This window comes from Thermobia domestica, chromosome 5, assembly GCF_964235325.1.
Source record: "Thermobia domestica chromosome 5, izTheDome1.hap1.1, whole genome shotgun sequence".
NCBI lineage: Eukaryota > Metazoa > Arthropoda > Insecta > Zygentoma > Lepismatidae > Thermobia > Thermobia domestica.
This window is the reverse complement of record NC_137458.1, coordinates 211,716,256-211,740,894: the sequence shown is the minus strand read 5'-3', so window position 1 is coordinate 211,740,894 and position 24,639 is coordinate 211,716,256. Positions and strand designations below refer to the sequence as shown.

The window sequence follows — 24,639 nt, the reverse complement described above, 5'->3', positions numbered from 1 at the left end:
ATTCGCTCTAATTAGAGTAGTTACTAATTAGCTAGCTTATCTGATTATTTTTAAAAAAGTCATCCTCTCCTACTCCCACCCCAAGGGGTGAGGATGAACTTGAACATCATGAAAACTGATACCGTTAAACTCAGCGACCTCGAAAACAATGAATTCAACACTAATATCTGTCGTTTTCGATTACTTTTAAACTCTCGCCCGCCTCATTCAGGAGTATGACCTTGAAGTTGAATTGGATTAAATCTGTCACTATTCATATCAGCGACCCCAAAAACTATGAATTCGACTCAATTCAGATGTGTTTCCGAAGGGGGAGGCAAATTATTTAGAGCACAGAGGAGCACAATATACAAATACGGGCCTGCATATATGTTTCAGCAATTATTACTATTATTATTATTTCATTGCCATACGCGATTGTTAATTCTTGTGCTTAAACCGTTAATGCTGCTTTGTTGCATTAGCCTTGTTGTTCGTAAACGAATTCATCCTGAAAAAAACATTATTGTAGTAAAATAATGGTTTGTTCAAAACTGCCCCACGTATGTTCAAATCTACCCCATGCTTGTTTCAATCTACCCCCCAAGGGGGTACATTTGAACGACGCCCCCTGCGCCCTTACATAGAATGAAAAGATCAAACAAAGTACTCTATTTTATGGCAAATATAATGTATATTATATTTAGCTTTTGCTACAGTTCTATAAGGAAATTTACTGTGTGTTTGGAAGCAAAAACGAATATTCGAAAACAGATGTTCAAATGTACCCCCTCTCCCCTATATATATATATATATATATATATATATATATATATATATATATATATATATATATATATATATATATATATAGGGGTAAAAGTGCGGGGAGACGCCGTCCTCCCACATCGAAAATATAGATACAGCCTCCCCTGACTTCCTAAAAAAAAATACAATGGGCAAAGATAGACAGGCGCGGAACGGCGTGGTGTCATGCCGCTACCTCCGTCCTCCCATCTTTTCAGTTTCACTTTTACCCCTACATATATATCGAGAGAGAGAACCGGTTGTTAAAATTTAGAATGGCACCACTGCATAGGACCCATTCCAAGTCAGCTATGTGGAAGATATTGTATTTTACAATATCAGAGTTTATGTTCTTTACTTTTTACCATTACTTATAATTTAAGTGAGTGGGGAAGTTAGTAAAATCAAGTTTGCTAAGGACCTCTCTCTGCCTGAACCTTAGCAAAATCTGCGGAGAATAACGCACCGCAAAAAGTGAGTAAAGCAAATATAACTGCTACGTAGGTTACTGTATACTAAGACGAAAATTTTGGTTTGCTGTTGATGTAAACCTTTACGGAATGAGGTTCAAAATGAATAATATAAGCTCGGGTGCATTGCACCTCTTGCAGCGATGATTGTTACGGCTTTGTTTCAGTGTATTTGGTCGTTTATTTTCTCGTCATTAACATTTGTGAAGCGGATTTTTCAGTTCGGCCGTAAAATTATGAAATTTTTCAAATATGATTATTCAATTCTCATACTCGACAATCAACGTGCAAGAGTTTCCAATGCTGCAAATAATGCAGTGAGTTTGCAGCAGAAGTCAGTGTCGGCAGAGGGAAGTCCGAACGTAGTAGAAGGCATTTAAAGATTGTTTATGCTAGTAATAGAAATTGAAGCATCTTCTTCATAAAGTGTTAAATGGCGGAATCACTGCAATTACGTGGAACACTTAGAGGTCATAATGATTGGGTTACCCAAGTTGCAACAAATCCTAAATATCCAGATATGATATTATCTACTTCCCGTGGTAAGTGATATTGAAATTCAGTTTTGTAGCAACGCAATCTTTTCTAGTTACACGCTCGAAGTATAAGTGATGTGGCAGTGACCATATGCTATTTCATGTACTAGTAGAGAATAGTTTCGGTTAGCTATTTAGGTTACTGAAGTAGTGTTGGGTAAGGCAGTCAAACAAATTCTTAAAAAAGGTCGCATATGTTCAAGTTTCTTTACACAGAATTATGACTTTACCGGTAAAGATAGTTTCATATTTATCTCCTCATACTATAACAGAAAATATTAATCCTTCTACATATGACAAATTTCTTTTTCAGATGTAAAATTGAAACTTAGCAATTTTAAATGATTTACTCGAAGTTTACTGCACCAAGGAACGGGATGGGTGAATTCAAAGATAACATATTTTGGAGTTGTCAATTACGTGGGTATCGTTAAATTTCATTAACGTTCAGGACTGTCATTAAAATTTCTTTAGAACCACTGGACGTTCATCCGTCCTTTGGTGTAAGAATTTTGATGTATCCGAAATTGTAACTTTTTTTTCTTTTTTTTTTAAGTAAGAAAAAATGGCTTGAGCCCTGCTAAACATTCCCCGAGAAATACTTTACAGTTCAATTTCTTTCGTACAGTTGGTTATAAAGGCATGGAGTTTTATGCATGGAGTCTTGAGAGAATACTAATCTGTTTCACTCATTGAAAAGGAGTATCGAAAAGGCAAAGAAACCGGTAAATATTAACCAGTGGTGTGCAATTGCAGTAACTAAAAAAAATCAGTGAAAATTGAGAATAGTCAGCACACTTGTTCCATCTACAAATAGCTATTTTAAGACAAGGTTCTAGAACGCAGGTCTTCCTTCCTATTTAGCTGTAATAAGGACAGAGAACAACGTGCCCTGCAAGGCTCTAACCCGCCTTCACTCGCTGACTCTTGCTCGGCAATACTATGTGAATTAAATACTAAACTTTGGTAGAAAGGAACCAACGTAGCTTCTAACCTATAGAAGGGGAACTGTGTTCTAGAACCTTCCCTATTTTAAACAAAATCTTGTATTGCGTTCAGGATGTCTTTATTATTTTTAAGTATATATTTAAAATCCGGGAGTGACATGTCTCCTCATTTTCAATGAAAAGTTTATGTACCGAGTTTAATATTCCTAACTTGACGTGGCCATGAGATACTAGATACTGTAATTTTGGCTGAAATGTTGAATCTTTTTATTTCCTTGGGATGCGCCCTTTCATTAAAGTAACATATATATATATATATATATATATATATATATATATATATAATATCAAGGTAGGTACAAAACTATGTTCCAGAATTCATGTGATTTTGGTACGATATTTATTGTGAGATGAGTTGGGTGGTAGTTTCTATTTTTTCACTACTATCTGCACTTAATGTACGGTCTTATGGTAGTTTGATACTGTGATATCAGCTGTTCGTACATAGCTCCATGTAGGCGGTATGTGTCTCTGTGGTAGGTTTTTGCGCTGGTTGTCAAATTCGTGGGAGACCGTACTTAAATTTGTTTCATGGCGACTGTAGTTAGTAAATGAGATTGAAAAACCGTTTGATGGATTTGATGCTAAGAGTTTGAATTTTTTAAAAATAAATTTCAGGGTGTCTACTAGTCAGGGAAAAATCTTTTCCAGGCTGTGAGGGGTGAAGAATACCACTAAAATAGTCATAAACTACAGGTAAATGAGGGCTCATTCCACGTCAAGTCACCCAGAAAAAATCCGAAATGTTACCCACCGATTCACATTTTAATGGAACTTAGTTTACTTGTTGACACTACTATGGTATGAAGACCTATAAGATTTTTCTTCCGAAATCCTAATAGTTTGTGAGAAATACGAGATCAAAGTTTCAGAATTTCAGGCATTCCGGTTATTCGAGAGGCCATCTAATATTTCGTAGAGCTTAATACAAAAATTAATATCTCAGTATCTAAGCAATGTATCACTTGGAAATTTCTACCCGACGTTTATATAAGTCTGTAGAGCTAATAATAATTTAAAAAAAAAAAAAGATTGCTGTACATTAAGGGTTCACTTCAAAATATTTAATTATTTAATTTTTTGTGTAAATTTCTAATTTTACATAATACGCATTATCGCTATGAGGCGGACCAATTACCTTGCCGCTCTTTTTTTTTTTAATTGAACCTTAAGGTATGTTCTAAGAGATTGTAAAATAAAATTAGTAGTTTTTTGAATGCTTCGGTTAGTAATTCTCGTTTAACCCTTCAAGGCCAACGCACCAGCTTTTCGTGTCATCTGTAAAGTGTTATTGCCATTGATGCAAGCAAGGTATTGGCACATTATTGCTCGATTCACTCACACATGTCTCAAGTAGTTACTAAGTATACGTGTTGTTTATGTTGAAGTGTGTGGGGGTTTACAGAAGTGGGATAACCAGGCTAGAAACATTCACTTTTGAAATTATATATATATAAAAATCTGTTTGCCGAGCTATTAATATAATCAAAGTGAATTTAATGTTATAATTGAATTAATTTTCCAAATCTACAGTCCATTACCTTTCAAATAACATAGAAATGAAGGCTATATGACAGTCCGGTGAGGGGGGGCATTACCGGATTTTTTTTTTTTTTTTTTTTTTGATTGGGAAGACGTACTTTCATAAATGTAATTTACAAATGGGTGATTCCACGAAAAAGGGAAATTTTCTGTCACGGGCATTTCTTCAAACGACTACTAGAAAGAATCACCTCATTTTTATTTTGTTTGGTAAGTAACCGTCACAAAGTAGGTATGCCATGTATAACAGTTTGCAAATATAACACGAAACATACGTAAAAAAATAATTATTACCCAATTTCTCAACACCGTGGGCTGTCACAGACTACAGTTGACTGATTTTAATCAATAAATTACAACTGAAGTCGCAAATCAAACATCATTTAATGGTAATTAAATGGAAGAGAACACTTCAATGTTTCGGTTTTGTGGAAAGTAAACCTTTATAACGATTATTTTCGAAAGCTTGACTATGCTTCGTTTCTGTCACCTCTATTTCGTCTCAACTCCATGGCAATAGAAAAAATTATCATTGCTCTCAACAGATAGCATGGTCGTCCACATTGGCAACACCCACAAGAAGACAAGGCAGACATGTTTGACTGAAGAACAGAAAAAGTTGTGTGCATGTGTTAAAAGCTATAGAAAAAATATTTTTGTGTATGGAAAGTAGGTGCGTATATTAATTGATACTCAACACCATGGTATTTATTACTGAATGTATTTGTATGGTATATACCTTCTTTCCCTTGAGGAGCCTACACCTTAACGTAGAAAATTCGTACACAATTACTCACATGTACTGGTTAAAAAGTGGGCCGGTAAAGATAAATTATATTCGATTTTCTCAACTCCATGTCCATCTGAAAACTAAGGAATCCACGGTGTTGAGACAAGTTCACGGAGTTAATAATCCTATAGTGTTTCTTATGCTCATGCTCTTCCAAATATTTGTTCTTTCAAGATATTGATAGAAATAAAGCTCGTTTATGGTCTAGTGACTAGTATGCTCGCCTTTTGTGCGTGGTTCTGGGTTTGTTTCCCGGTGGAAGCTCAAAAATTAATGGTGTTTACTTCGCACAGTGAGGCAATTGAAAAACTCATTTGAGATGTACTGAAACCTGATCGCGCAGACCATCGCAACGGTTGTAGGAGCCGACACGCTGACCACTTGTTATTCACACTCAAAGGCCGGCTGGTGGGTCCTAGCCTATTTAAGGAGTGTTTCGCGGAAGTTCAGATTTGGGGCTGTCAGGTAGCCGGAGGTAAAACTTCAATCAAGTCAAGATGGATGGTATCTGTTTTTAACCTATTGACGTCTCAATCTTATGATCAACTAATTGTTTTCTTTTCAGGGATTGTCGAAGAGTCTGAGGGCAATATACGGACAGTCAATTTTATGACGTGGATCGGGAGGAATTTCTCCTGGCCTACTAAACCTGACGTTTAAAAAGCGTTGGCAGTTGTCATTCTGTGTAGACTAGAACAGCCCTTCCCTGTTTCCTCAAGACATTTCCTTCATTGGAGTGGAAAATGTGGGCTACTTAACAGAACATCGAATTATCCAAAGAAAACAGAAATGATGAGTGACTTACACTGTCATTTAGTGTGCATTATACAGGGCGTTTCAAAACAATACCGACAACGTTTGGGAGATGATTCCTAACACCAAGATAAGATAAAAAGTATAGACCAATCTGGGTGCACAAATGCTTCCTTTCGCAGTTATAGGCTGCCAAAAACATGGAAAAGAATGAACTTTAAAGGTCCATAGCATAAAACTAGGGGACCTACCGTAGTCGGGTCAGACTTCACTTAGGAATTAGTATGTGCGCTATCCATGTTTCAGAATCTTGCGGTACTTCCACAACAACTTTTATAGAAGTAGTTGGTGAGTACTTCAGATTATACGCCCGTAGCCAAACTCCCTCTATAAAAATTGCTTCGTGAGTACCTCAGGATTCTGAAACATATTTTTGGATAGTGCACATATTAGTTCCTAGTTTCATTGACCCGACTACGGCAGGTCTCAGTTTTGGAGCTATGTACCTTTAAAATTCATTTTTTTTTTCATGTTTTCGGCAGCCTATAACTCCGAAAGGAAGCATTTGTGCACCCAGTTGTCTATACTTTTCGTCTTATCTTGGTGTCAGGAGTCAGCTCCCAAACGATGTGTGTATTGTTTTGAAACACCTTGTATATATACCAAATATACAAATACTTACCAAATGTTTAAAAAGTATTGCACTTTCGACGTGTTGACTTGATCACACAGAGAAGACAGACGGTTTACATAAGCTGAGAAAACAAATTAAGTAGACAATAGACAGGTTCAGTGACTACTTCGTCTGTTTCGTAAGCTTATGTGAAAAGTTTGTCCTCCCCATATGATAGTCAACATATTGAAAGCGCAATAATTTTTCAATATTTGATAAGTGTATGTGTATTTCTTTTTTTCTTATTTACGTCACATATTCATATATATATATATATATATATATATATATATATATATATATATATAATGTGTGTGTGTGTGTGTACTCGATTTTGGAACCTTCATTAGATATATTTTCATATGTTTGCAGTATTTTCTGGAGTATTTTTGTATAACAAATTACGTGTCATCAATTTCAATTTTTATGTAAATTATAGGCTTAATCACTTATAAACCAAAACTTATCACCCAGATGTATCACGTTTCTCAACTCCACAGCAATTTTAAACTCCGCGTTAACTAATCTCAACTCCGTGACCTATGGTCTCAACTCCGTGGGTGCTGAAAAGTTTATTATTTTTTATTTACTACACCAATAACGATTCAGCTCCGCTGAACACCTAATTAACATGTATTTAGTAGTAGTAAGTGCATGTGATATTTTTATCGAAATAGGCGACCATCAACGGAACAAAAATTTTCCAAGTGAAAATTTCCCTTTTTCGTGGAATCACCCAAATAGGAACAACAGGACCAATACAAAATACAGATCAAAATTCAATTTCGTACTTCTTTTTATGAGCATTTACGACAGTTACCTTTTAGTCTTCAAAACGAAATAAAAATAATGATTGAACTTTTTCACTACATTAAATTGAAAATTTGTAACCAAAGAAATATGCAAAATTCCTTGTGCATGAAATCAATTTTTTACCTCAGCATATGCCAATCACAGTGATTGGATTTCACTATTTGAAACTGAAGGAACTTGCTGCTTCGTTTAAGCAAAACGCAGCCTGTATTCTTCCTCCAAAAACTGAACCTCCTTATCTGAGAAATAATGTACTCTTCCAGTACCTTTAGTAAAGGGGCGCACACATAACAAATAATATTGGATATCGGAACATGACACACGTAGTCTTTTCCTGCAGAAGGCCAGTAAAAGGGTGGAGCCCGTCCAAAAGGGTGCATAAACTTGACTTCAGCATAATTTTCTTCTTCATCTTTACCTAATGCTAACCCAAAAAACAAATCGTAAACACATGCAAGATACGAATTAGTGATGTCCGCGATGTTCATTCAGATGTCTTTTCTTTAGTAAAATGAAAAAATGAAACTGAAATCTAGATCAGCACTGATTCGCTTTGTCCCAATTGAGGTTTGGCTTAGAGGAGAGAACTGATGATATGATCGTGTTCCAGGAATTGTTTTTGCACCAGAAAAACAATTTTGTAGTTTTTGCGTGTATCTATGAGTGTTTTTTTCAGCAAGCTGAAATTTATATGTTCAATGCGAGATCTACAGAAGGTAAAAACTTTTTCTGGCGTATTTAAAAAATCGGAACATCTTTGAAGGCTTTCTTTAGTAAGAGACGTTTAATTGTCCCACCAATACCATCACATGGGGATTTACCATGGCTTGTAGCAAAAAATTACCATGATGCACATAAGGAGAAATCCCCATAATGGTAACACAAGTTCATGAAGTTTTTACAATTCTTGTGCTGCGCAGCACATCCATCACCAAAGTAATTTACATTTTTGACATGGAAATTGCTCTTTCAGAAAAGAAGTTATTTGTTTCTGAGTCTCATAAATAAATTCGACATCGTGTTCCAAGTCATCTGATATCACACACAAACTAGTAACAGTCAGGTCCGTAGATTCAGGAAGACGTGTATATAGTACTGATGGGTGTAGGGTACAGGAATCAGTAGACCAGTGATACCCTTGAACTTCGTCTTGAATTATGTAGGAATAATTTTCACAGAACGACTGGTGTCTCTGGCTCAATATTTTTCTTTCTGCCCTTTACGAAATGAGACTGTGCTTTGGAAATAAATGAATATGACACAAGCTTTTCAAGCTTTCGTATCAAAATTGTCACATACTCGTCCAGTGTGACAGTACTTTTCACCAATTCTGTTCTGTCCGTTGATACCCACTGGTAATATGTTACTTCCTCCCCAGGATTAAAATCCTCGAATTGTGCAGTCAGAAGCTGCCTCAAATTTTCACTGGAGGGACACTAGGAACAATGCCTCAGCATGCAATCCCGACTGTACACAGAACAAACCAGATGACGGATCAAGTCTTGATGTGTCTCTTCTATATGACATGCATGCAGTAGGAGAATAACGTTTTGATGTATTGTACACACGCACACGGAATGTGTCCCAGCAGAACCTGCTAATACACACCACTTAGGACGTAGCGTGCAAAATTTAGAAAATCCAATTTTAATGTTTGGATGTTGATCTTTAAATGAGGAGTATAATTCTTTTAAATTCCCAAGTAATAATCGCTTCTCCATGTGTACATTTTTTAAAATGCTGCTTTTCCAGGTAGAATTCTGGAATATTCATCATAAACGTAGAAATTCTTTACTATTTGAATTGTATCTCCACTTAGCTGTTTTCCCTTTCTCAATTCAGGAATAGCTACAATTCCTTTATTCTTCAGAACTTCCCTTGCTTGCCGGATGGCATATTCACTCACATTAAATTCATCGACAATCTGTTTCCTGCTCCAAGATGAGGGTACTAAAATTAACAGTTGTACTTTTTCTCTTCTAGTGATTTTACCTTGGAGTTTGGCCTTTATTAAATCAAGAAGTTTAACCATACCATGAGCCTTTTGTTTCACAGCTTTTGAAATTTTACTTTTCAGATCAGAACTTGCTGAGTCAAGCTTTCTTTTAGCATATGCAGGCTTGCTGTGTGGCGGAATGGCATGGAATTTTAGAGGTGACTCCCCTAATGCTTTAAGTGAAACATTAAGATGCTCCACAGTTTCGTTTTTTGCGAGAGATTCTTCTAAAACAGATACATCGTGTTCACTGAATCTGCCCATGTTTTTGCATTCAAAGGAAATACCGAGTTTGTTTCTGCAATTACCGCATATCTTTTGTCCAGAAATAGCCTTTACAGAGTCAATGTTTTTATTAATTTCATTAGCAAAATCAACACTTACTTTTCGCAAAGCCTTAGTGATTGGTTTTTTGTGGCAATTAAATGGATCAAAACAACTTGTCTGATAATGTTCATACTTCAAGTAATATGTTTTATGATGTTCACAAACACTAGTTAACAAATCAGAACTGATTCCACTCCTTTGGGATAACAATTCTTTCTCGGATGCACTGATAATACAATACGATTTGACCACCCGTGTATAGCTGTTTTTGTGGCATTCACTTTTAGTTTCCATTCCTACACTGCACGGTTCTAATTCACTTCGCGACATCGTTGTAGGCCAAATTATCACTTGACAGGATGAACAACACTATCTTGCCGCAACCCCAATAAGTATTCAGTCTTAAGCACTGAACACGACATAAACATCTGCACAGAAACACAGCTGAAACCGAAATGAACAAGTTACTATACGGTCACAATGCAGAATCAGGCAAGATTAGACATGTTCCTACTCGCATTGCTCAGACAAGATTTTTCACGTCAGCTTGGTAGTTCAAGACACAACTTGCATGCTCGCGTTAACTAAACTATTTTCAATCCGTAATTAGTCCTGCATTAGATTTGATAGTTTATTATGCATCGTGTACATTCACAGCTAAAAGTTCTGAGATGAAGAAATGAAATTTGCTCCCCTCCTTCAGTTGCAAATTCGGTCAATCTCACTTCGTCTCAAATACTGAAAGCTACACAATAACTCTAAAACATAACTGAGTTTAGAAGTGCAGGTGGAGAAAGTATTTTATTCGGGTGCTCATGAAACTAACATTTGTCCTTGTGTACAGGATGTCTCAAAAGTCCCCTGACATAGGATAACTCGGTTATTATCAGTTACAAAAAATGTAAGAGGGAAAATCGTCTCCAAATATGTTGTTTTCAATCGAAAGTGAAGGATTTTTTTAAATCGAACTAGCCATTTGGGCTGTACACTCTTTATGTACCCAATGTTAAATGAAGTTACTCTCTTTTACGCTAACGTGTTAATGGTCAGCCCCATTTAAAACATGACCACTATTCACCATATTTCTACAAAATTGATCCACCTCCCCCAGCCCCTCTATTAATGGCAACGTTGCATTTTCGTTTAACATTGGGCGCATAAAGAGTGCACAGCCCAAATTGCTAGTCCGATTTAAAAAAATAAAAATAAAAAAATCCTTCGCTTTAGATTGAGAACATCATATTTGGAAACTGTTTTTCTTCTTACATTTTGTTCTAACTATGATAATAAGTTACCCTTTGTCAGGAGACTTTTGAGACACCCTGTATATTTACAACTACGAACGTAAGATCTTTGACACTATAGATACATATATCAACAAATATATTAAATAAATGTATACTCTTCAAGTCATGAAAAACTTTGCATTATGACTAAAAGCTTGTACTTTAGTTTGTGCGGTTAGGTTAAGTTTGGTTAGCAAGACTTTTATCTGGCATTGGCTTCCTCTTGACTGTTATATAACCTTCATTTCTACTTTATTTGAAAGATGATGGACTGTAGATTTGGAAAATTAATTCACTTTGATTATATTAATAGCTCGGCAAACAGAAAAAAAAAAAAAAAACCTAAAATTTCGGGAATGAATGTTTCTAGCCTGGTTATCCCGCTTCTCTGAACCCCCACACACTTAAACACAAACAACACGTATACTTAGTGATTACTTGAGACCTCTGTGAGTGAATCGAGCAATAATGTGCCAATACCTTGCTTGCATCAACGGCAATAACACTTTACAGATGACACGAAAAGCTGGCGTGTTGGCCTTGAAGGGTTAGACGAGAATTACTAACCGAAGCATTCAAAAAACTAATTTTATTTTACACTCTCTTAGAACATACCTTAAGGTTAAAAAAAAAAAAAAAAAGTGGCAAGGTAATTGGTCCGCCTCAAAGCGATAATGCGCATTATGTAAAATTAGAAATTTACACAAAATATTAACTATTTTGGAGTGCAAGGATGCATTTTTCACCCTTAATGTACAGCAATCTTGATGGTGTTTTTTTATTAGCTCTACTGACTTATATAAACTTCGGGTAGAAATTTCCAAGTGATACATTGCTTAGATACTGAGAATGGATTTTTGTATTAAGGTCTACGAAATATTAGATGGCCTCGAGAACGACCGGAATGCCTGAAATTCTGAAACTTTGGTCTCGTATTTCTCACAAACTATTAGGATTTTGGAAGAAAAAATTTATAGGTCTTCATACCTTAGTAGTGTTAACAAGTACACAAAGTTGCATTAAAATCTGAATTGGTGGATGGCATGGCCTGGGTGATTTGACGTGGAATGAGCCTGAATTGGTTCGTTTGTACGTTTGTAGAATATTGTACAAGAATAATATAACATGATGAAAACTTACAGTTCACTTTAAATAAGTTATTTTTCATGAGTTATACTAAGAAAAAAAGAATGACAGTCAGGGAAAATTATAGTTTTGTCAGGGAATTTGATTATGCTTGCTTGATAGACACCCTGAATTTTTATTGAGACGACATCATCGCTTTGCGGCATTGTGTGGTTTGAGTTAGAGAAAACTGGCGATGGTTATGATCGAAGGCTGAAGTTATTTTCGATGTATGACAAGAGTGGACGCTTATTAGTTTTTCTTACAAAAATAAAAACACTGCTGAACAAGACTGCACTTATTTAATAAAAGAACATGTAACCGTGACGTTTCGATCTTCTAGCCAAGATCCTCATCAGACGTACACTCATTAGAGTTTGCAAATCTTCTGAATTACTGTTTAAGCACAGGTTTATCTGGACCTGTTTTTGGAGCAGTTTGGGAAGCAGTTGCCAAAGATATTTCTTTTCTCCAGAGAGTGCTGGTTTACTTTTGGCGCACCACATTTTTAAAGATTTACAGGTAAAATTCAATACTTAGCATGAAAAGACATATTTATAAAGAACAAACTTCTGCAGGATATAGAATTAAATACAAAGTAATACACCAGTATTTTAGCTTTACAAGTTTTGTTATTAGTGTAAAATCAGTACAAGTGTTTTACAATAGATAAACGAGTATATAAAAAAGATTACTATTAGATATTGTTTTCCACAGCCGGTATATTTTTGCACAGTATATGGATGCTGTGTGTTATGTTTAAAAATAGTACGCTACTAGTACACTTTTGATGGCCCATTTGAATTTTATCTATGGCATAAGGAGACAATAAGAAGGAAATTAGTCAATTATAATTTTTCAACAATTATTTCGAGTGGTGCGCCAAAAGTAAACCTGCACGCTCCGGAGTAGTTGGGAGTGAGTTCTTTGTAACAGGTTGTCTGTTTCGAGGAACTGATTTCTAGACTGCTCTGATAAGTTGAATCGTTCTTGGGAGAGTATTCCTAAACTGTTCCGGGAACCAGGTCAGATGAATCGGTTGCAATCACTGTTCTAGTCAAAGTAAAAGCTTGCTCAACCATTTTCCCATGATTACATCAGAAACAGACAACATCGCTTTCAAAGTACATCAGATACCCCCTTTGTCCTTTAAGATGGGATTTCTCAAAAAAATCGCTGGGACACTGTTCTATTTATTTTTAATGGAGAAGTTTCTATACCAAATTTCATCTTCCTAACTTGATAGGATCGTAAGACACTACATTTTTAGCATAGATTTTGACCCTCGGCTCCCATCCCCTCCTAGAATACATATTTTAATCAAAGTAACATGATTAAAACCTGGTACGTGGCAACTACATCCGAAAATTCGTTCCAAACTGTTTCCTCGTGCTGCGATTACAAAAAACGATTATAAATACAAAATTTTCATTTATGTATAATACAGTTGAACACTTACTGCGAATTTGATCGAGCACAAATAAAATTTGTTACACTTGATTCCCAAACACTGTTTTAAACTCTATTCTGTTCTGATGATAAATACAGGTTTTAATTGTTTTGAAACTAGGCATGTACTATAGAGCACAATTAAAGGAAGTAATTATAACCACATAAATGTTACTATTTCAATCCTAGTTTTGAAGCATATTTATGAGGTGGGTTTTGTTTATTTTTATGTAGGGGGGGGGGGTACTCAAAAGAATTTTATTGGAAATTTTGGACTGACGGAAATTGCAACAACCCTGATTTGAAGTCACAATGCAATGTATCTTGGAAGTATAAAGTGAACGCGCCGCAATTCAACGCGTTATTTTTTTTTTAATCGTTTGTCACCATTACTATTTAGTAAGTGTGGTGGAAAACTTCAGTGTCTTTTATTACAAAACATTCCTGACTTAAGTAGGTATATGTTTCAACAAGCTAACTTTATCAAACTTTCCACTCCTCTGGTGGAGTGGAAGTCTGAAGACGGTTTGTTGAAATGTTACGTGTTTGTTTCTATATATTTTTATCACAGGCTTGCTCACTGTATTTAGTTTGACAATATGGAAACAAGGCCTGACAAAATTATTATAAAAATATCAAATACAGTGAAACATGTCTGTTGGCCACCATCGGTTCCATTGAAAAGTGGCCAACTTACAGAAAATAAGTGATATTGCGTATTCTATTCAAAATAGGGTTTCTAGTTTTACTTGAATGTATAATTTTAATAAGTAATGGCACACAGCTACTTTTAAATAATGTATATAGAGTAATAACAATACAAAGTAGTAGAAAAATTACTACAGTATATTTAATGTGTACCTTTTTCTTCCTGAAAACTAATCTGCTACACTGAATTATTCAGATGGAAAACACAATAACACAACCAACCATAAAATCGAAACACATGTACACAGTTTATTGAAATTGATATTGTAGCACACCGAGTTATTCAGATTGAAAACAACAAAAGCAAAATTATAAATTAATTTACATGCAGTTTATATGATTTTTCTGAACAGTGATAAATATTTTCTCTAGATATCTTTTGAAAAGTAGCAAATCAGTTATTAATAACAAATTTATTTATGGTGGTTCATTCTAGACGTATGTCTTTTATTCTTTTTGGCACATACGCACATTCTAATTATGTATTTTAACTATCTTTTGTTAATGAGCTACAAGTGTTTCCCTTGGAGCGAAAGATGTTTTGAGAAAATCTTAAGGGAGTTCATCTCAAAACCTCTGCTACTTTCCACAAGCAGTCAGGTGCCAATAAATGACAATTGAGATGGTTAGCTTTAACCTTGAGAATTTTCCGGAATTACTAAAGCTACCCACTGATGAAAGGATCCGATATAGCTAATGGTTTTACCAAAACACAGGGTAAACAAATACATACAACTATTTCCTGAATTCCTGTACGTGCCTTTTCTTATTCGCATCTTCCTTCACTACCCCTTTGTCAGGGTAGTGTTCTGGCCATTGATTTCCAAGAACAAATAGTGGGAATCTATGCTTCTGTCTCCAGTAACAAATACAGAACATTTGGCTCTCATACGGGAATACGAAAGAGTTGAGAAAAATAACAAAACATTTCGCGTGGCCAAGATACGCAGGTAAATTTATCATCATCATCATCATTGCTTCAATGCGGCCAACTTCCAAGATAGACAGGTGGCCAACTTACAGAGTAATAAGTAACTAATGTCTTATGGGAAAATGCAGGTTCAAGACGAACCAGGCCAAGATAAGCAGGTGGCCAAGTTGACAGGTTTTACTGTATATTTATATGAATTCCTATCAGATTATTGGCTAAACCAAAATAGAAATAAATACTAAAATGTTAAAAAGTAGTCCCTTATAAAATTGTTCATCATCTTAAAACCGTCAATATCAGAAGTGTTGTTAGCTTGCATGTAAAGAAAAAAAGTTAGGAATTTTGTATTCTACAACCAAAATCAAAATTTCCTTCACATTGAGAGATTTCTTAAACGTATCTGATTCTTTTCTCCTTCACTGACAGGTTTGGAGTCTGAACAAAATCAATTATTTAACGGTCTGACGTAAAGGAAATGCTATTTTCATTTGTAACAAATTCCCTTTTAGTTACATGGATACTTTTTACTCCCGTTACCTTCTAAGACTTCTTGAACAACACAGATAAGTGAATTTAGAAGCATCTCTTTCGCCTGCTACAAATTCTGTAATAATGAAATCTTTTACATCTCTACCACTGACACTGGCTGTCTGTCATTTGATCGGAGTCATATTGCCAGTTTGAATCACCATCCGTTAATAATACTTTCCTTTCTTCTGATATATCTGGATCACTCTCTGCCTGTTTCAGTTGTCTTTTGAGTTCCTTTTTCTTTCGCCAATTTGGTTTGTCGTTTTTTCTCCCTTTTTTCAAAGCATTCTATCATTTTAGAAGATGTAACAACAGCTGGAAATTTCTCTTCCTCTTTTTTGAGGGCCAAGATAGAGCTCTCTTAAAAGATGAAAGCACGAAACCTGTCTTAGTTGAACAGGTTGTCTGTCGGTCACGAAATCCGAAAACAGTCATGAAAGTAAAGAAAAGGTCACAAAATTTAGCTTTTGGGTCATGATTTTTTTTTCATTTGTATAAATAAAGTAGAGACTGGAAAATTTTGTTCTATAAAACTTCAAAATTTACCGCCAAAAATGTTTATGATCGGCTTTGGACGCTACCAGATCACAAGCAAAGCCTATATCTATTGCATGCATGAAAAATCGACCTAATTTGCACCCAAATTTGCTCTTGAGATTGTCTTTCAGCTGGCATCATTGAGCAGTGGCGATGCAAATCGCATCGCATCGCCGAAACCACATACGCATATAACCAGTTTATTCAACTGCCGCGGAAAGTTGAAGTACTTCAGGAGATCGAAAAAGCTCAAAGGTTAAAAACAATATTAGCCAACTTAGAGAGAATCCACAATTACAACTGTTTACAATCAGTGATGTGAGAAGACAAGTTTTTATTGCTCCAGGGAACAGTCTTTGAAAGTAGAGATAAGAGAAATGCTAAAGAATATAGGTACTGTTATTAGTTTTTGAATGTTACAAAATTTTATGTTTTGGGAAAGAAAAGGTCACGAAATTTCATATTGGAATTTTAGTAGACACCCTGTTATTGCTCTTGACACGATCAGTGATTCGACTTGTAGTGACAGATTCTGGAGTCGACGCTAACTATGAAGTATTTGTTAGTTCTTGAAGTACAGAAAACTGCATCGGTGAACCAAGTCTGGTAAGGTCACCAAGATAGATATACTAGATGGCTGTGATGAGTCGTGTAGTATATTACTTATCGATTCACGGAGTTCACATCCTTATTGCAGATAATGCTGGTGATGCTGCTTTGTGAGAGGTATCACTCACAGCTTCTTGCTTCACTTCTTTCCAAATCTTCATGAAAGAATTGAGTTTACTGCTCCAATTTTGTTTTCGAGCAAAGCACGAAACTTTGTTGTTTGAGACTGTTGGGTCACTCTTTTCTCTGCTTCTTGCATTGTAGTATCAAATTTGGGAACCATAAAAGCTTTTGCATCCTAAGGATATAATCCAACATTCTCGGAATCCATTCTGTACTATCTAAGACGTTATGTCATCTAGAACTGACTTGAGAACAGAAGCTAAGTCACATTTGCGTAAAGGTACATGCTCCATTCTCCACTCGTGCATTTTCTGCTTCCACGAAAGTTTCATTGTATGAAATACTGCAGCGTCCATAGGCTGCAAAATGTGTTGCGTTTGGGTATAACTCCACAGTTTTAATACTCTTCTCTCGGAGCAGAGTATTGGGTGATGAATGTCCGTTCCTGAAACAAAATGAGAGGAAACTGTATTTAATTTTTTCACTACTTACGAGTAAAAAATATTTACAATGTACTCGTAGAAAGTTCCATGGTTCATCCATCCAATGGCTTGACACTGTTTCGGCTATTGTAGCAGATATTTGGGAATACCTATTTTAAAAAATTGGCTGGTTATTCATGACAAAGTGAAAGCGAGAATAATGCAGAAACATGAAAAGGAGAAAAATTATTTGCGGATATTGCAACACTGGCTATGGCTTCGGTTAGGACGAGGATTTTGGTTCTAGGAAGAACAGGGCACATGCAGTAATGAGTGAAACTTTCATTTTGTGAATGGTGTTTAATCACTTTACGTAAAATTTACTTAGCAAGTTAATAAATTTTCAACTCTTAGATGACGGTTTATTCATTATTGCGTTATTCTAGGCAACTAGCTTATGTGATTATGTAGGTACGTAATTGAAGTGCTACGAGGTCCCAACAAATGAACAGATTTTCATTTAACAATCAAAGCAAAGTAATTTGTTCCTGTAATTGCAGAAGGTTTCGACCAAAAACTTGCTAGTAATATTATTGCAGCTAATTCTTTAGTAGTAAAATCTTAATTAGTTTTCACTGACTATGGAAAGTTTTCTTCGGACGGTTCATGAAGAGTGGTATTCAGTTTTATTAACTTATCACATTAAAAGGCCACAAAGATTTCTTTCTAAGTAGGAGTCCTTGTAATTTAACTAATTTTCATAAATGGTTGCTTATTACTTAGCAATTACTGAATAAATTAAACCAATCTAATACTTATCTATATACTGTTATAGGAGAAGCAAATTCTCCAGCAGCATTTCCTGTAATCAAGGTCGTGATATTTTCAGTCTCATTTCCAGCGCCTTGATATGGTCCTGCTTTCACGTTTGGCCAGAACCTTTCGAGAAACAAAGAGGGTTAAGAAAAGAGGCAGTTTCAACTCCGTTGAACATTCTTCGGGGATTCTCAAGAACTAAAACTTGTTCCCGCTCCTCAAAATAACTATACCCCTCTTTTAATATTTTCTGTGACCTGTTTCCGGTTTGCAGTTAAATTTTGGGAGATCTTCTCGCTGATGTTGGAGTATTTTCATAAATCCTTCGTACCATTTTCTACTAGAGGAAGCACCGCTGACTTGAAGGTTTTATTCAACTTCTAACTTTTTAACAGAAGGACTCTTTAAAATTTGGAATCCTTTTCCCCCATCATTGTCCAGTCTTCAGGTACACTTCCTTGTTTAGAGCGTTCACCTCCGGTGCTTGGGGTCCCTGGTTCGATCCCAGCGCGTGCCGTGTGGACTTTGTGGTGGACAAACCGTGCTCGTGGGTTTTCTCGGGGTTCTCCCGTTTCCTCCCACTTTCTTCATTCCACCATTTCATTCATTTCTCATCAGTCTCCTTTAGCCTCACCGGCATAACCGTGGGACGTAAAACAAAGATTATATTTCATTTCATTTTTACACTTCCTTGTTCTACTGACAATGCTGTAGCATCTCCTAATTTTATGTTTAGTGGTTTGTGTCCCTTATGTTTATTCAAGGTAACTTTTGGAATCCCAAATGTCTTTGAAGCGGTGTAGTAGCTCATTCCATCATTCATTGCCTTCATAGCTCCCTCGGTGTGTTCTGAATACTGTTGATTTTTACTACCAGTGATATTTACACTGGCAATGTTTCGATGAGATTGTGATGAACCTCGCTCCTACTATATTTTGTGTATTTCATGGGACGTATTTCATAAGAACGTATCAAGACAGGATGTAAGCTCTAAAATGGAGTGTGTAGACTGTAATAACCTGTATCATATAAAGTGTGCGCAACTTACGAAAGTAGATGTACAATTAATGAAAGACGAAAACAGAGAATGGCGGTGCAAAGTGTGTTTAAAAGAAAAGCGCAAAAGCATGCAAAGTGGAGATGATTTGAATCGCGAAACTCCTAGTTTAGCAGACATGTATAAACTCTTGCAGGATTTGAAGGTAGACATTTCTGAGTTAAAGATAACGTTAGAATTTATTTATTTATTTGCCAAAGTTCCAGATACAGCAAGACTGCCATTTTACACTGAAACTATGTAACATAGAATATAAAATTAACACTAACAAGTGTGAACAAAAAGCTATATAAAGGTCCATAAGTGTAGCAATAATTTCCCATCGGAATACATTCTCAGATTTAAAAATATCCACGTCAGAAGCAATGGAGTTAAATTCAAAAGCCAGTCTATGGAACAAAGAACGCTGAATAATTGATAATCGAGGCGTGTTGCAATGAAGTAGTTCACTATTTCTAGTTCTTCTTGCAGGTACCCGAATATTAAATTTAGAGATTAGTTCTTCAGTTCTAAGTTTCCCATTTAGAATTCTATGAAGAAACAACATATTAAGTAGCATGCGACGAGATGGTGTACGGATGCCAAGAACAGTCAACAATTCAGGTTTACTTAAACAGCGTACAGAAGGTATTCTTTTCCTGACAATGGCAAGAAAGAAATTTAGAACTGAGTCAATGCGAGAGAGATTTGATACGCTAGCCATACTCCAAATGGTGGAACAGTACTCTATTTTGGTTGAATTAAGGTTTTATAGAATGTACTTAAGGCTGTAATATCCCTAATCTCTGTAAACCTGTACAGGAGACCTAATAATCGCATAGCACTCTTGGTCATGGCAGCAATGTGATCAGTAAACAGAAGTCTTTCGTCGAGCACAACCCCGAGATCCTTCTGAGATGAGACCTTAGCAATAGGATCATCTCCAATGAAGTAGGTAGAAGGGATTTTGTTTTCCTTTAATGAAAGTGTAATAGTAGAAGATTTTAAGGTATTTACTTTTAGATTCCACATGCTACAGCAGTCCAGAAGATCTGAGAGGTTTTTTTGCAGTTCAGTCACATCTTGAGCTGTCCTAATTTCCCGAAATAATTTGCAGTCGTCAGTAAAGAGAAGAATTTTGGTGTCTGGTAACTTGAGATAAGACGGGAGATTATCTATGAAGAGAAGGAAAAGAAGTGGGCCCAGAACACTACCCTGGGGAACACCACAGAGAACAGGAACAAAATTCGAAGCAGATCCAGAGAACAACACGTTGTTCACGTTCAGTGAGATAGTCTCGTAACAATAAGAAGTTGCCTTGAATATTAAATCTATGTGCTAGTTTATGAAGAAGCTTAGTGTCAATGCGATCAAAAGCCTTAGGTCTAGATAGATTACATCAGGTTGTGTATTATTGGACAGATTTAATTGCTTCCTAAAGTAATAAAGACAAATTTGTGAGAGTAGAACTACCAGGAAGAAAGCCATGTTGAGCAGGATCTAAGTAGGGTGAAACAAATTTATGCAGTCTATCTTGGATTATTTTCTCGCACACCACAGAAAGGATGGGCAAGAGAGAAATGGGTCTGTATGATGAAACATTGGTCGCGCTGCCAGATTTCAAAATAGGTACAATATTAGCCTGTTTCCACGATCTAGGGTAAACACCTTCACTAAAGCATCTATTTAAAAATCGTGATAAAGGGTTGGCCAGAGATTCTGCAGTATTACGTAAGAAGATTGAACTGATATTATCAGGACCAGGAGAACGATTCAAAGGTAAAGAAGAAAGAAGATGCATTACCTCGTCAGGAGAAGTACTGAGTGAAGACAACGAGTGTGAACATACTTGCTGAACAGGAGGAAGCGGCGTAGGAGCAGTCTGAACACAAAAATTCTTGTAGAAATAATCACTAAAAATATGAACTCTATTTTCACCAGTTGCTGCAATCAAGTCGTGAAAAATTTCTTCAGGAAGCGGGAAGCACTTCTTGAATGTATGAGGGACCAAAATATGTTTGGATTTGTAGAAATATCAGATGTTATACTGGCAATATAGTTTTCATATTTTATTTTAATCAACTGTTTTGAGTAACGTCTTATCTCAGAAAATTTCTTATATGTATTCTCATTTGGATGTTGCTTCCACAGTTACCATGACAGTTTTTTTGTTTTTTAAAACAGATCGCGCCTCCGAATCAAACCGTGGAGGGAATCTACTAGACTTACATTTCTTTTTAGGAACAGTCTTCACATGCTGCATGTACAATATCATTGAGAAAATCCAGAGCTTCATTGACAGAACCCACTGCAAGAATGTCCCATGGAATAAGAGGTAGGGCACGATAAATGTCAACCCAAGCAGCTTTCCTCCACAGGGGAGCTCGATGCTTACTAGATGAGTAAGATTTCTTTATTCTGTGAACTTTTTTATGTGGAATAAGGCCTGCAAGCTTTCATGATCAGAAGAGAACAGATTAAGTGATGGAGTGATAACATATTTATCGAGCGAAGACAACACATAGTCTAGTATCCTATTTCCTCTTGTATTGTACATATTGTGTTGGGCGTGTCTTAGTCCAGGAATAAAATTTTCCAGGAACCAAGTCTCTTGTAGGTCAGTGGAAATAGCTGTTCGTTCATCAGACTACTTGATGTGCGTGTTGAAGTGACCAAAAAGTAAAACATCTCCTTCCGAAAGTGCAGCTAGTGTAGAATCCCGGCAGGCTTCCAGAAGGGCCATAGGGCTAGTTTTGTGGGGACGATAAAAACAGCCAATTAGCAGGTGTTTTTGTTACGTGGATTAATACGCACCTGAGCCCAAACTATTTCACACGCCGTTTTCAAGTCTTCCCTCAGTCTACTCGGCCACTTAGAATGAACGCACACGGACACTTCACCTGCATGAGTTCCTCGATCGCTCCTATAGATATTAAAGTAGTGAAATAGAGAAATTTCAGCACTCGATGAATTTTCGTTTAACCACGTTACATTGAGAATAACACAATCGTAGGTCAGAAATTCTGGTATATTAAGTGCACAGTCAGTTTATTCTTAACAGATTGCACATTTTGGTATTAGCATTTAAAAGTAATATCGTTTGGATGTTCATTAGAAGTTGGGCCAGGATTTAACTGAATATCACCGCACAGTAAAATTTTTAGTATTAAGAAATGTATATTTTTATTAGCACTTTTTTGAACACAGGTCTCTTGTAAGATGTAGGTTACAAACCTGAAGACTGAAGTATAGGCGCCTGACGAAAAGAAAAAAAAAAAAAAAAAAAAAAAAAAAAAAACTCAGAATCACCGTAGGTTTCTCATTGAAGCGATTTTCATATGCGAGAATTTTCTTGCGTAGCAACGTATTAAAACAAAGTACGTAAGCCAATATTGCAGTAAGAATTGTAAAAGTCACAATGTAGTCACAAAGAGATTTAAATGACTTCATATTTACCATATAAGGTAAACAAATCACAAAACACAAGTAATCAATTACAATACGAAGACTCTTTGAGAAATGAGTTTCCAACCCTGAGTTTTGTACTTCGTGTGTAGACCCCGTACAAATCTCCATACGGTTAGCAAGATGGCCATGATTGTAATAGAATATTTACTGTAAGTGTTTGAAAATGAATTCTGATCAAATAAATAAACGAAACACTTATAAACTCCTTTCTAAGTAATGTCGCACTCAATGAAAATATATTAATAATCGATCGCCAGTTCAAAATTAGGATATAAATTAATGAAGAAAAGTGTAAACACATAAATGTTATGCACTTGCAAGTACATGGAAATAAATCACAATTTAAGCACTTAACGTGCAAACTGAGGTTACAGTTTCCACTGACACACACACGAAGTATTCACAAAAACTTGTATATAGTTCAGAAAGTCGACAAAGGAGTATAACCACAAAGTTCACAATAAATGCAGAGCAGTAGAGCGTCCACCGGACTGTCCAGTTTTTCTCCATACTGAGAATTGAAAATTAGTTGGGCAAGTCCTTAAACCTTACACATGAAAAACTTGATGAAAATGATCAAATGATCAAAAGAGCGTATAAAAAATATGTAAATGAGTCAGAATTAAATATTAGAAATGATATAAGTGCATTCCGGTCATTTATAAAAGACAGGAAAGTGACTAAATTAGCACCCAATGTTATGACTCTAGATAACAGGGAATATTGTACTAATAAAGATATTGTTAATGGTTTTGCAACTCATTTTAAAGCCGTATATCTCGGAGTACCATCAACTTATAGAGTGAACGACAATTATTCTCAATTATATAGTACACTAAAATTAGATCCTGTAAATATGACAGAATATCAAAAAGCTATCCGTAATTTAAAACCTAAGAGAACATGTGGAATAGATGGAATACCACCTTATATTATTAAGGGTTGCTCGGAGGTTTCAATGCGCCCTTTATGTTATATATATACATATATATATATATATATATATATATATATATATAAAATTTGGTGATTAAAAAACAGATGTTTCCAAATACCTGGAAGGTGTCTCGTATTAGTCCAATTTTTAAGAGTAGAGAAAAAAAAATTGAAAATTACCGACCGATATCAATAATTTGTGCTCCAGCCAAGGTATTAGAATATATACTCTATATACGTATTTTTAATCACGTTAAGTCTTTTATTTATCAGCACCAACATGGATTTTTTACAGATAGCTCAACTGTTACAAATCTGATTAATTTTGTTGAAGCTGTACAGGATGCATTGCATAAACAAAATAGTGGATACTATATACTTTGACTTCTCAAAGGCATTTGACAAATATAATCATGATATTGAATAAATTGTCAAATTTTGGTTTGAGTTTGCTGTTTTTAAAATTAGTGGTATCGTATCTTGAATATAGAAAACAATGTTTCGTACAACGGTCATCAGTCTTCTATCAAATGAGTTCTGGCATACCGCAAGGCTCAAACTTAGGACCTTTATTTTTTCTAATATATGTAAATGATTTGCCGTCTAAAATTAAACATTCGAACTGTATAATGTACGCGGATGATTTAAAATCGTATAAAGAATAAAAAATGAGAATGATGAATATATGTTACAATCCGATATTACGGAAGTCGACAATTGGAGTGTTGAAAATATGTTGTATCTGAATTTACAAAAATGTCAATTTATGATAATAACTAAAAAGCAGAGCTATATTGATTGTAAATATTACTTAAATGGTGTTGAATTGGAAAGGAAATATGAGGTTAAAGACTTAGATGTATATTTCAATAATATCTTGTCCTTTAAAACTCATATTCATAATATAACGAATGATGCTTATAGAATGTTAGGCTTTCATAAGAACAAAAAATATCCATGATTTATGTT

The 24,639-nt window shown here is 35.5% G+C and overlaps 1 protein-coding gene across 2 annotated transcripts in view; it reads left to right on the top strand.

Moving 5' to 3' along the window:
* Positions 1 to 1,442: 1,442 nt before the first annotated feature.
* Positions 1,443 to 24,639, top strand: part of LOC145686381 (small ribosomal subunit protein RACK1-like) — a 97,408-nt gene continuing 74,211 nt past the window's right edge. The window contains exon 1 of one of the 2 annotated variants that reach the window (XM_081759652.1): positions 1,443 to 1,798. In XM_081759652.1, coding sequence (XP_081615778.1) covers positions 1,690 to 1,798 — 109 coding nt within the window. In that variant the 5' untranslated portion in view covers positions 1,443 to 1,689. The remainder of the gene's footprint in view (positions 1,799 to 24,639) is intronic. The other variant, XM_081759651.1, reaches the window with a different exon arrangement.